The sequence below is a fragment of the Mesoplodon mirus genome (assembly GCF_964341445.2).
Source record: "Mesoplodon mirus genome assembly, chromosome: 15".
NCBI classification, from domain to species: Eukaryota; Metazoa; Chordata; class Mammalia; order Artiodactyla; family Ziphiidae; genus Mesoplodon; species Mesoplodon mirus.
Window position 1 is genome coordinate 82616502 of NC_138991.1, and position 12883 is coordinate 82629384.

The window sequence follows — 12883 nt, forward strand, 5'->3', positions numbered from 1 at the left end:
TTTCCCCAGCAGAAGGGAGACTGGTTGCTAGGCAGGCGCAGGCACAGGCCCAGACCACTGCTGCCCCTGGACTTAGTGTATCTGGAGAGAAGTCAGGTAACTCATGGGTGACTAGGTAAGAGAGAATGAAAAGCATGGCACCTGCAGGACACATGAAGATGAGTAATCAGAGCTGTGCTGGGTCCAGGGAGGACCGGGGCCACTGAGGATTTTAAGGAGGCTGGGATGTGCACCAGGGTGCCTGGCCATGGAGGTACGTGGTACACTGATGGTAACAATGGCCCTGACCCTCTACCTGACCCTGAATCCACACCCTCTGCCATGTAGTTTTGCAGCATCTCTCATCAAGCGGGGAGCCTATTTCCCCTCGCCTAGAATCTGGGCTGGACTTGTCACTTGCTTTGACAATATACTGTGGTGGAAGGGATGGTGTGACTGTTCTGAGGTTAGGCTTCCAGGGGTCTTCTGTGTCTCTGCTTGTTCTCTTAGGCCCCTGACCTTACCATGTGAACTGTCCTGGCTATTTGGCTGGAGGATGAGAGACCACATGAAGCCATCTCAATCGTCCCAACCAAGGTCCCAGACATGGAAAGAGCCCTGCATGACTAGCAAAGCTGCCCAGCTGACCCACAGAAGACTATAGACACACAGGTGAGTCCACTGAGCCCAGCTCGGATCAGAACTGCCCAGCAGGACCCATGGACTCAAGAGCAGTAGTGGCTGCCGTTTTAAGTCACTGAGTTTTGGGACAGTTTGTTACATGGCATTGTGTGGGAAATACGTAACAGTTACAAGGCATTATAGGGAGAAAAGCCAGCTAGCAATTGGCTTGCCAACCTGAGTCCCCTGGCGTGGGGCTGGATCTACCTGGAGAGGGTGTGTGTTTCTAATTTGCAGGAAAATGCCATACAGGACACCTGGGCCTGGAGGGTCATGCCTATTCATAGTCTGGTGGAGTCTACAGTCTCTACGGATCTCATACCAGGATTTTAATGGACCTTCTGACATGTTTGTCAGAGATGAAGGCTTTGGGAAGTTATGGAAATTATCCGGCTTGAGCTGCGGGGGAGAAATGCCCTCCACTAGCCAAATCTGGGTTCATTTCCCCCACCTGAATTACACAATTTGGTTTAGATATTTTTATATGGTGGCTGTGAGTGGGGAACAAAGGAAGAACATACATGGCCTCAACGAGGGGCCTGTGGGAGACTGGGTAGAACTGGATGGGCCCCGAATACTGTCCAGGAGCAACACCAGCTATTCAGTCATAGTGGAGGGAAAAAAAATCCAAAAGATGGTTTCTAAAGTCCATTTCAGACTTCTCTGGGAGAAAGTTAAGGGAAGAGGTAACGGGAAGCTGCCTGATCCAGGATTTGTCGATTGGAGAATGGAAAGGATGCCCCCAGCGTCCCTCTGCTCCCAGCATCCAGGGAGCTCCCTCCTCTATGCCCAGTCCTCACCGGGGGCTCCAGACACACATGTAAAACAGACTCTGAGATCCCAAGTACGTCCCAGATGGTGTTACTGCCTCTAAGCCTGCTCTGCTCACATGGCCTGTTCCAGAGGACATCATCATCGCCACCCACCCAGGTGAGAAACCTGGCAGCCAGCCACCAGGTCCTGCTCATCCGTCACCTGAGCATCTCTCTGGTCTCTCTGCCCCACCGCGACATCCCCCTCCCACCCCCAGACTCCCCACTTCCAAGTGACCACTTCTAAACTGGATTTAAGTTTGTTTGCTGGGTGAACACTTCAAGTCTGCAGTCTGACATGGTCTTCCTAATGCTTTCCCGTATCTCTGCCCAGCTTCTCTCCTGCCTGCCTCCTCTGCAGCCAGCTGAGGTTTCTTCTGGCTTCCAAGACCCAGGCTAGGTGCGCACCCACCGCCCTCCCCCAGGTCCCTGTACTTGGGGCTCTCCTTCCAGCCTGCCTGCCTTCGTCCAAGCAGCCCAGGAGGCCCTGGGCTGGGTGAGAGACCTCCAGGCCTTATCGTGCTCACTGGTGTGGCATGTTCAAGGGCGTCTGCCTCCTTCTCCACAGTCTAAGGTCTGCGGGGTCCGTGCTCCGCCAGGGCGTCCCCTGGGCCCACTTGGAGCAGGCTCAGGAAAGGTTCGGACGGCCTTCCTTGGGGCCGGGCACCCTCTGGCCAAGACGCCGCCCTAGTGCCGCAGCCATCTCGGAATCCACCGGCTGGTGGCAGCGGCCCCTCCCCGGGACCCCGAGGTCCTGAGGGCGTGCACAGCCAGCCCTTGCTGGAAGGCCCGGGAGCGGGGAGGGGGCGGGGGTGGGGCGGAGAAGGCGGGGTGGACAAGGCGCGGGAAGCCGGCGGGACCTGGCGGCGGGTGGTTCACGCGTCCCGGGGAGTCGGGGAGTCGGCGTGCCGGCTCCGGCCCCGCGCTCCCAACCCTCGGAGCCCCAGGCTTGGCCCGAGAAGGGGTCCCCGCACCTTCGAGGGCGGCCGGAGCTCGACGGCTGAGCTAGCTGGAGATGCGCGCGTGGCTGGGCCCCACTCCCGAACCCGGGCTGCTCCGAGCCACGCCGGCGGCGTCCGCTCTGCGCTCGGGCCGCCGAGGACGCGAGGCCGCCGCCGTCACCAGGAGAGGGGCGAAACCATCCCAGAGCCGCGCGTGCCCTCCCCAGCCTGCAGGTCACCGAGCGCTCGCTGGGGAGGGAGGAGCACGTGGGGACGGGGGTTGGTCAGTGGTCCCGGGACACCCCCCCTTCCCTGCGTCGTCTCCGCCCACCCCCTCCCTCGCCGGGGCAGAGACCTACTGGCTCCGCCCCACTGGGGCAGCGTGTCACTCACTAGGGGCCCTTTCCCACCCCGGGCATGGCCCTGCCCTCTCCTCAGGGCCTCCCACCGTGGCTCACCTCGAACTTGCTCATGAACTCCGCAAAGATGCCGAAAAAGGCCTCGGAAGTTGTGGCTTTGGAATCTTCACCGAAGAAAGCCAGCGCCTTGCCCAGCTCCTCCATGGCCTCCCGCTGCAGCCCGTCCAGCGCCCGCAGCACCGGCTGGGCTGTCTCCAGGAAGGACTGATGGGCCTCTGTTAAGGAAACTGCCCCAAGTCCCTGGGGCAGGTCCCCGGGCAGTGACCCAAACAGCGACCACTCCAGTCTACCCCAGGCCCTTTGCTCACCTGGGCACCATGCCCTGGTCAGAGGCTCCAGTCCCTTTGCCCACTGCCCTCCAAGCTCGTCCTGACACCTGCCACACCCAGTCCAGCCTCAGGCCTTTCACTCGCTCCTCTCTCTGTGGGGCAGCTCTCTCTTCCCTCCTGGCTCTGCTCAGGTGCTACCACCCTCTCTTCCCCGACCATCCACTTAGGGTGGCCCCCCTTCTCCGTCTCTCCCTTTTCCTGTAGCACTCGTCACTGCCTGTGCTCAGTCGGAATATTCCCCTCTCCTGACTGCCTTTGGCTGGCCAGGCCTGACAACTCTGACAAGCCTCTCCCTGTATCTTGTGACTTAAGCCTGGACTCTGCCACCCCCGAGGACGGAGGGGGCAATGTAGCCAATCAGAAGAGCTCCTTGGGCTTCCCTGGTGGCGCAGTGGTTGAGAGTCCGCCTGCCGATGCAGGGGACACGGGTTCGTGCCCCAGTCCGGGAGGATCCCACATGCCGCGGAGCGGCTGGGCCCGTGAGCCATGGCCGCTGAGCCTGCGCGTCCGGAGCCTGTGCTCTGCAATGGGAGAGGCCACAACAGTGAGAGGCCCGCGTACGACAAAAAAAAAAAAAAAAAAAAAAAAAAAGAGCTCCTTCTCAGTTACACACAGACTTGACATAAGCACTTAGATTCTAAATGACCTAAGGCGGACCCCCTTCCAGAACCCCTGGACCCAGAGCAGCCTCTGCCCAGAATCTCTGCTGGCCACTGGAGGTACAGCCAGCTCTACCTGACCCCCCCGCCCAGGGTCCACTGTGGCACTGGGACAGGATACCGCCATGACCACGGCAAACTTGTCCTCGGTGGCGGGGGACATGCTCTGGCAGGCGGCCTGTATCTCACTGATGGTGCCGTGGAGGTCAGCCAGGTCACTGGTCAGGGCCCGTTGGTTCACTGTAGGGAAGGCAACAGAGCCTCGTGGGGCTGCCCTCCCAGCCCAGGACAGCGGTGCCTCTGCCTCCCCACCCATCCACCCAGCCTACCTTTGGCAGCCAGGGGCACGGTGGGCAGGTCCTGAGCAAAGCCCAGGAGTTCGGGGAAGTGCTGGCTCAGCGATTTGGCAAGGATATGCAGGAAGGTGGACTTCCCATCCACCGTCTTGGTGGAGTTCAGCTGCAAGTGACCCCAACATGTATCTTCCTCAAGGACCCCATCAGATTCCTGATCACACGGGCCCACGTGCTCTCCTCCCTGCTTCCCCTGGGCTGTGGCGTCAGTTCCTGGCCCCCGACGCTCTCCAACTCCAAAGCTCATAAGCTGATGGCTAGTAATCCTTACTCTGAAGCTCTCATCTGCTGGGATGCCACAGGCCTGCTTCCTGGTCCAGATCTTTGAGACCCCCAGGAACCAGGCCCCCAGCCCCCAGCTAGGGGAGGACCCTAGGTTTTTCTGTCCTTGTGAGTTTGGCCTTGTCAAAAGATAGAGCCCAAGATTCTCTAACCCCAGGGAAAGCGGGGAGCATCACTCACGGTTCTTCCCTTTTGTGGTTTTCTGGAACCATCTGTGGCCCATCTGAGCCTCAGACACCCTAAACCATTCATATCTATAAAGGGAGTTTTTCTTTCTCTTTTTGAAAACAACCAAAGGCGTCATGGGGAAAAGTCCCAGAAACACAGGGGAAAGGCTGGATATTTGAGCTGTCCTTTCTCTGATCCTAGATCTTTCTGGGGTAGGACTGGCCTGATGGTGGTGGTGTTGAGGGCACAGAATCCACCAGGTGGGACCCCCCCCTTCCTCCTGGAGCCTTCCCTCCCTGCCCTTTTCTCCCACCACTCCATTTTTCCAGATCTTGAGGCTTGGCTTGGAGACGCCACCTTGTCCCCCCATCCCCTCAACCCCCAAACTTTGCTTCTGTTACATCCTGGCCTGCGGGCAGCCAGCTCTTCCTCCGGGGGGGATGGGGGTGGGGAAGGGCCTCAATGGTAGAGCAAACAAATCAGTGACTGTCTGACAGGCCCCCTCACCTCCGTCAGGAAGTTGATCTTGAAGCCCGTGGTCTTGTTGGTTTGGGGCTGTCCATCGTTGAGATAGTTGCCCATAGCCAACACAAACTGTGGAGAGAAAGGTGGGCAGGTCCTACCCCAGGCCCTGGCCCCTCTCAGGATGAACCTCCACGCTGGAAGCCCCAGGGGACAGAGGGGCAGGTAGAGTGATCTAAGAAGGGGCCGTTCTGACCTCCAGGATCTTGGCGAGCTTCCGGCTGTTCTTGAGCTCGAGGGAGGCCTGGCGCAAGCACTCCAGGCTGCCCCGGATCTCTTCTGTCTTCTCCTGTAGGGTGGCCTGGAAGTGGAGGCTGCGCAGGCGGGTCTTGTACTCGGGAACCGACAGCATCTGACAGGAAGGCAGGGCCAGGATTCATCCATCCCGCCGGGAGATCCGCTGCCCCGGGGCAGCCTGGGGTGGCGGTCAGCGGGCTGCCCGGTATTCCCTTAGGAAAACAAGCACAACCTCGAGGGAGCACCCTCATCCCATCTACCTTGGACCCTGAGTGAGAACTGGCTGTTACAGGTGTAAAACCGGGACTCAGAGGCGTGAACGCGGTGGCGGGAGGGAAGCGAGACCCACGCACAAAGGCACAAAGCGGAAGCCGCGACAGAGGAGGCCGAGGCCGCTGGGCAGCCGCCCCTGACCCCGGGCGGGGGTCACGGCCGCAGCACCTGAAGGACGAACTGGTCGGGCTCGCTGAGGCGGCCGGGCGCCTCGCGGAAGGCCTGGTAGCGCTGCTCCTCGTCGGCGTCTGGCGCGAAGAGCAGCAGTTGCGCCAGGTGCGCGGGCTCCAGGCGCCGGGGCTCCATGCTCATTAGCACCTGCCGCAGCTCGGCCGGGCTCAGCTTCAGGTGCGCCAGCAGGATGGCTGCGGGCGGGGCCGCGAGGGTGAGCCGGGGCGGGGAGTGGGCGGGGCCCGGGCGGGGCCTCAAGATCCACCCTGGCTCCTGGGTGTGTCGGGGGACTTGGGGCCAGGAACAGGGGCGGAGCAGGAGCCTGCCCAGAGGAGGGGAGGGTCCTTCCCGCGACCTATTGAGGGGCGAGGGCGGGGTTCTCAAAGAGATAGACCTGGAATTGAGCGGGGCCTGGGAGTTGGGGCCAGGGACCCAGGGAGGGTCCTGAGACGGGGAGAGTAGGGTATGCGGCTGGAGGCGGGGCCGGAGCTGGGGAGCCGATTACAGGATGAGGGCGGGGCCGATGGGGGTGGAGCCAAGGCCGGCACCTGCGCCCGGTGGGATCGGGCTGGCAGTGGGACCTGGGAGAGGAGGGTCTTCACTACGCGGGAGGCAGGTGCTGGGGCCCCCACGGCCTAATCTCGATCATCCACCGGGGTGGATCCAAGGCTCTGTGGCCCGGTGGGGGTCGCGTCCTGCCCCCCACAACCACCCGGCACCCCCAGCCCCTCACAGGTGTTGTAGGCCTTCTTGTGGGACAGGATCTCCACCACCTCCTTCTTCCTGAAGGGCTCAGGCCCGGGCACCGGCTCTGGAAGGGAAACTGATGGTTTAATGAGGGGACGCTAGGCTGAGGCTGCTGTGCAAGGGCCCAGGAGGGGTGTGGCCACACCCCACAGCCCAGACGCCTCCGACCACGGACTTGACTGAATCAGCTCCACCTGGAGCTGTCCACATTCCCCTCACTCATGTCCACACTCCCCTCACTCATGGACTCTGGGGTCCAGTCTAACAGTGTGCATGATGTGGCATGTGTCCGTCCCCCGCCCCCCATCCTCTCTCCCCTGGGCCCTTGGGACTGAGCTGGCCCCATAAGGAGAACCAATCACCTCTCGACCTTGCAGATGCTTCCTGGACGGACCACAGCCTTTCTCTTCAATCCCGGGACCACTTTCCACACACAGTATCCCTGGCTGCCTGGAGCCCCACCCAACAACTACAGGGAGATACCCTGAGAGGGGTGAGGGGAGAGAGAGACTTGGAAGGGGTATCTATCTACCTTACTGTGGCTGTGTGACCTTGAGCAAATTACCCAGCCCCTTTGTGCTTCCTCGTCAGGAGGTTGGGGCGATCACAGTCCCTCCCTTACAGAATTGTCACAGGATTAATTTAGAAACAAGGGTGTCTGACACTTGGTGAGCATGCAATACATGTCAGCTCTTACTATCTCCATTTTGAGGTAGGAAACCTGAGGCTCTGAGAAGTTCAGTAACTCAGGGACACAGTAAATAAATGGCGGTCCGTGCAGACCTTGGGGACTCTAAGCCCTGGGACACCACAAATGTAGTGGGTGGGCTGCCACAGAGGATCTGGCATCTGGGTTCCCCTAGGGCCCTCAGGCCACTCACTAGCAGGTTTCTGGGTGCCGAAGTGGAGCTCCAGGTCGAGGTACTTCACCATGTCGCTCAGCTTATCGTAGTCAGAGTCCTCCCCGAGCTGCGAGGGAGGCGGAGGTTCAGAGCGAGGAAGAACTGCCGCCCTCCACCGCCCCCACCCTCTAAGGGCTGCCTTGTGAGCTCCCGGAGGGAGAGCCTCCATCAAGCCCTGGGATAAACCCGGCGGCGGGAGGAGACTGCCGGAGAAGCTAAATCATCCAAGTTATCAGGCGGTGAGCCGGCTCCTCTTGTGGTCAACAGTCACACCTGCAGCATTCTCCACGCAGAAGCCAGCAAGCTGTGCTGGAGCAGGGGGTAGAGGGGCTCTAAGGGGGCTGGAGCCGACCAAGGAGGCTTAAGGGGTCTGGGTCTGTTCTGAGTGAGTTCACCAGAGCTGCTCTGGGTTCCCGATTCTGGGGAAACTGAAGCAGGGAAATGCCAGGAGCTAGGAACTGGACGAGTGGTTGTAACAAATGACCTGGGTGAGAGGTGACTGTCTAGAAGGGCCATGGCTGCAGGCCAGGGACACCTGGCGTGGATTTGGACTTGGCCATGTGCATGACCTCTGTCCCTGTGTCCACCTTCAGCATCCAGTGGAAAGACCACTCTTCAGAGCAAGGCTTCAAGGACCATCTGAGGCTGGTAGGAGTGAGGTCTCCAGGGGACCCAGTTGGTCCCAGTCTGTGACTTTGTCCTGCTGAGCATCCTTATCAGCAACATGGAAAGCTTCCCTGGAGGTGTGGGCTGATGCCAACTTGGCTGGGAAGGCAGGAGACAGAACTGGGACCCAGGAAGTGGCAATGGGAAAAAATGACAAGCATGGCCCAGTGGAGTGTGGCTGCATGTAAGGACATGCTGTTGGTCCCAAGAGGAAGGGACTAGGGTTGAGGATGACGGTGGGAATGAGCCCTGTGATGGGGCAGCCCCAGAAGCTGGAGGGTTCCCAGGCCATGTTAAAAGGAGTACGATGTCCAGGTCAAAGGAGATGAGAGCACTGTCTTCTCCTCCAAACTGGTGAAGCCCCATTAGGAGTTCCATTTGGGACCTGCCCTTTGACAGACTGTGGGGCTAGAAACCACATTCTAGGGGAATGACCTAAAGAACAGGGATGGGGTGAACCTTGCTCATGGGACAGGCTAGTTGGTCTGTGGATAAGGAAATATACTTGCTCTGCCTGATTTCAAAGGGCAGGACAGAAAGCAGGACATGGGAATCTTGGTGAGACAAAACTTCAGAGCCATACAAGGATGGATGGTGAAAACTGTCCAGTGAGGAAAGGGATGCCTTGACAGGTAGTGAGTTCCCCATCACTAAAGGTGTTCAAGTATATACTGGCAGTGTCGTTTGGGAGGAAATTCAAGCATCAGAGTGAAAGGGTGGAGGCTGGTGTGCAGGGGTTTGGAACCGCTGCCCTTTTAAGAATCCTTCAGTCTTGGCTCCTGTGAATAAACTACTGATCGTAGACTGGCAGACAGTTCGAAGGTCTGTGACTCTCTAACCAGATGTCCTTCTCTTGGCTCTAAGAGCCTAAGGGAACTATTCGAATCTCAAGTGATAGGTTTCAAGGGTGAGTGTGGTGCTGTTTCTGGATGTCCCCAGTGTGTCATTGGCTTAGGGACGCAGATTGAGCTTCGGTGCCTGTGTCAAGCACCACGGGTGGGCGTGTTCATGGGCTGGGCCTTCATTCATCCTCTGCTCAGCACGGGACGGCCAGAGGATGCTCAGCTGACGCTGGGAGAGGCCTGGAGATGGGTCCTGCCTTCACTGCTGCTGCCCAGACCCCCTCCCCTGGTGCACAGCACTCCTGGTCCCCGGGTCACCGACCTGTCCCCAGATGGTGCCTTCCGAGTTCTCCACCTGCTCCCACCGCAGGCGCTTGACGCTCATGTGGCTGGTCTCACTGCGGCGGTGGCCCAGGCCCCGGGACAGCATGGGGGGCGCGCAGGGGACAGGTGGGGGCAGGGGTGGCGGGGGTGGTGGAGGGACTGGGTGGCTGAGTTGGGTGAGGGGCTTGGCCAGCGTCGGAGCGGGGCCCCAGGGGCCATCAGGGGTGCGGGAGCTGGGCTTGGGGTCATGGAAGGGCAGGGGGGGCGGGGGCGGGGGGCTGAGTGGGGGCGGGGGGATGTGGTCGGAGATGGAGGAGTAGGTCAGGGAGCTGCCCTCCTCGCTGCTGCTGATGCACTCGCTGGCACTGCTCCTCTCATTGGTAACGAAGCTGCCCTGGTCGTCGTGGAAGCTCATCTGGGGGGACGGAGCAAGGCAAGGGGAGGGTCAGGCTGGGCCCAGGGAGACCAGAGCCTGGGCCAAGGTGAGGGAGAGTGGAGTAGTCTGGGGCAGGGGGTGTCATGGCCTGGGGATGGGACAGGACAGGCTGGGGGGTTAGCCTGAGGCTGCGGTGGGACAGCCCGACGGAGTGTAGGGAACCTGAGACAGGGCATATGGGGCGGCCTTGGACAAAGAGGGTCCTAGCTTGAGCCCAGGGTGGGACAGCTCCAGCCAGGGAGCGGGGTGTCCTGGGACAGATTCTAGGATGGACTGGGGCAGGGAGAGGGGGAGCCTGGGGCGCACCCCCAGGGCAGCAGGCCTCTTGCAGGAGCCTGTGGACACTGTCCCCACATAGGCCCCCGTATCCTGCACGGCTGCCCGCGTGCTCACCTCTTCATAGTCATTCTCAGGGCTCAGGAAATCATCCACGATGGTGACCCGGGGTCCCAGCTGCTCACTCAGCGCATCCAGGAAGCGGTCAGTATCCCGGCTTGGCACAGGGTGGGCGAAGGTGAAGAGCTTCCTGCGGCTGGGCGGGCGGCCTGGGTCCGGGCTGGGGGTGCTGCTGGAGCGGAGGGGCCCGGGGCCCAGCTGTGGGGAGGGCGCCCTGCTACTGTCCAAGCTGGCGTAGGGGTGGGACTCGCAGCTGCTGGGGGACGCCAGGCCCTCTGAGCACAGCGGGTAGTAGCAGGGGGAGGGCAGGAGCCGCTCGCTGGGCCACGAGACGCTGGACAGGGTCCTGGGCCCTAGGGTGGGGGATGGAACGTGAGGACCCCTCTTGGGTCAGTACCTGGGTTCCAGGTGCGGGCTGGAGGGGAGGGGCCCCAGGGCGGGTTGGCTCTGTGTCCCTGGACACCTTCCTTTCCCCCTCTGGACACAGTGCAGGAAGACCCTGGATGATGCTGCGTCCCCAGACTTCCCTTCAGGTGATCAAAGGCCGGAGTGGGCAGGGGGAGCACTGCTTGGCCCCAGGACAGGCAGACCCCAGCTCATCTTGCACAGGATCCCACGGTCCCACCTGGAACCCACTGAACACAAGTCAGGGGTGAGGGGGTCTCCAGACCAAAGGTCAAGGGGCACCTCCCGCACCCAGCAAGCCCTCGGCTCACAGAAACACCACCCAGGGGTCCTGCCTTCTGAACTGCCGGGAAACCATCGTGTGTGTCTGCGAACAACCATCTTCCCAGCTGTGCCACTCACAGAGCAAAATGCACGCACTTCATAGTCTATCCGACAGTCACATGCGAACCTGGGGACTCCTATGGGGGCAGCCCTCTGCTTTTCTAGATCCATAGCGGAGGTGAGGATCAGAGGGGACATGGGAGGGGCCAGGACAACCCGGACCTTGATGGCCCCTAGCTATGGAGGTTGCCAGGGTTCCCCAGCATTCAGTCCCATAGCCATGGAGCGAAGAGGGAGGTCCAGGGATATGCCTGGAGGTGGGGGTAACACCCAGCCAGCCAGCCAGGAGGCCGGAGGCCAGAGCTGCCCTCGGGAGCCGGGGCTGGCGAGCCCCTACCTGCTGTGCCTGCCGTGCTGGGCACTGGTGGGGAGGCACGGGATCTGGAGGTGGTCCCCATCTTCCCTTTGAAGCTGCTGCTCAGCCGGGACTCAAGCTCTGCGTAGACAGCCGACATCTTTGGGGAGAGGAGGTGGGGATGGGTCCAGCCTGCCCTTACCTCCCCCACGTGGCCCTAACATGGCCTCAGAGGCCAGGCCTGGGTGGTCTGGGAGGCCAGGGTCTGCCCCAGCTCCGTGGGCCACCCATTCCCAGCTCCCCACTGACACCAAAAGCAGGGCAGAGAGAAGGTCTCACCATCTTGGGGTTGGGGGTCTCGGGGAGGGATGTGCCATCACCCGCCTGGCGCTCGCCTGGGATCAGAGGAAGAGGCATCTCCGGGCAGTCGCTGGGCCCTGCCAGGGAATCAGGAGGGCCAAGTCCACAACACGGGGGTCTAGTGACCACTTCTGAGCTCTAAGACTCAGGCCCCAGCCCAGACCCAGCGAGGGCCTCTGGAGAAAGAACTGCCAAGCCCTGTGGGCCCAGAGGGGCCACTGCTTAGCCCATTCCCAGGGATGTCTCATCTCGCCAAGCCCGTTTTGCAGGTGGGAAAACCGAGCCCTGTCGCGCCCTCTCACACACTCCAGCCTTTTGGTCAGGGCCTCACCACAGCTGAGGCTGGCCTCCAGGCCCTGGGACCGAAGGCTACGGCGGCACATGGAGGACGCCCTCAGGGAGCTCCGCGGCTGGGGCTCAGGCGCTGGCTCCAGCTCCGGCTCCGGCTCTGGCTCGGGTTCCAGGTCCAGTGTGGGCTCTGGCTCTGCTGTGGGACCAAAGGAGAGACAGGCCCCTTGTCCTCTCAGCCTGACAAGGAGCCTCCAAACACAGGGAGGGTGAGGGCACCCACCTGTGAGCCCGGGTCTGCTCGGCTCTAGGACAGCTGGGAACCCTAGGGTGAGAGGCAGGGCGCTGGGCACAGGAGGTACATGGGGGTGGTGCCAGCCTGAGGACAGAGGCTGGGCGGAGGTGGCCACAGCCCACCCTCAGGGCCCTTTCTCATGCCGAGAGCCTAGGACCCCGATTCCCAGGTCTCAACACGCAGGCGCTGCTGCCCCTAGGGGCTTGCAGAGTGAAATGGACGGTTCCAGGTCAGGGCAGATGTGTGGGACATCTGCTGCCCAGCCTGCACCTGAGCTCAAACCCTCAACCCCCCAACAAACTCTGGGTCCCCAGGACTAGGGTTGGTGGGCGCACAAGGGCCAGCACATAGCAGACGTGCAGGCGAACAGCAGGTGCCCAGGGTTTAGCCCACTTTCGATGCCTGCAGCCGAGTGATGAAGTGCATGCGTGGTGTGGGCACGGGGGCACCCAGTGACGGGGCAGCAGCGGGGAGCTGAGGCTGCACGGGGCCCCGTAGGCCCTTGTGTGAGTCTGTGGGCTCCAGAGCCCACTAGGCAGGTGTGACCTGGCCGTGTGCTCACGATCCAGGTCTGTAAACAGTGTCGGCGTGAACTTCTTGATCTGTGCCACACTTCCCTGGGTGCAAAGCACCGCCACGCCACTGTGGTCACCCTCATTTTGTGGGTGAGAAACCTGAGACCCTGGGCGTTAGGTGGGGTGTCTAAAGTCTAAGGTT

At 61.2% G+C, this 12883-nt stretch overlaps 1 protein-coding gene across 5 annotated transcripts in view; it reads right to left on the reverse strand.

The window, feature by feature from the left end:
• Positions 1-2590: 2590 nt before the first annotated feature.
• Positions 2591-12883, reverse strand: part of GRID2IP (Grid2 interacting protein) — a gene marked incomplete at both ends in the record, with an annotated part of 32523 nt that continues 22230 nt past the window's right edge. For 3 of the 5 annotated variants that reach the window (XM_082645704.1, XM_082645707.1, XM_082645706.1), the window contains 14 exons: positions 2591-2662; positions 2872-3036; positions 3942-4060; positions 4150-4279; positions 5131-5217; positions 5342-5497; positions 5824-6020; positions 6560-6637; positions 7455-7542; positions 9306-9722; positions 10137-10492; positions 11266-11383; positions 11563-11660; positions 11915-12067. In XM_082645704.1, the coding sequence (XP_082501830.1) occupies positions 2591-2662; positions 2872-3036; positions 3942-4060; positions 4150-4279; positions 5131-5217; positions 5342-5497; positions 5824-6020; positions 6560-6637; positions 7455-7542; positions 9306-9722; positions 10137-10492; positions 11266-11383; positions 11563-11660; positions 11915-12067 (2234 nt within the window). Of the gene's footprint in view, positions 2663-2871; positions 3037-3941; positions 4061-4149; positions 4280-5130; positions 5218-5341; positions 5498-5823; positions 6021-6559; positions 6638-7454; positions 7543-9305; positions 9723-10136; positions 10493-11265; positions 11384-11562; positions 11661-11914; positions 12071-12883 lie in introns of all 5 variants that reach the window. The other 2 variants (XM_082645703.1, XM_082645705.1) reach the window with 1 other exon arrangement.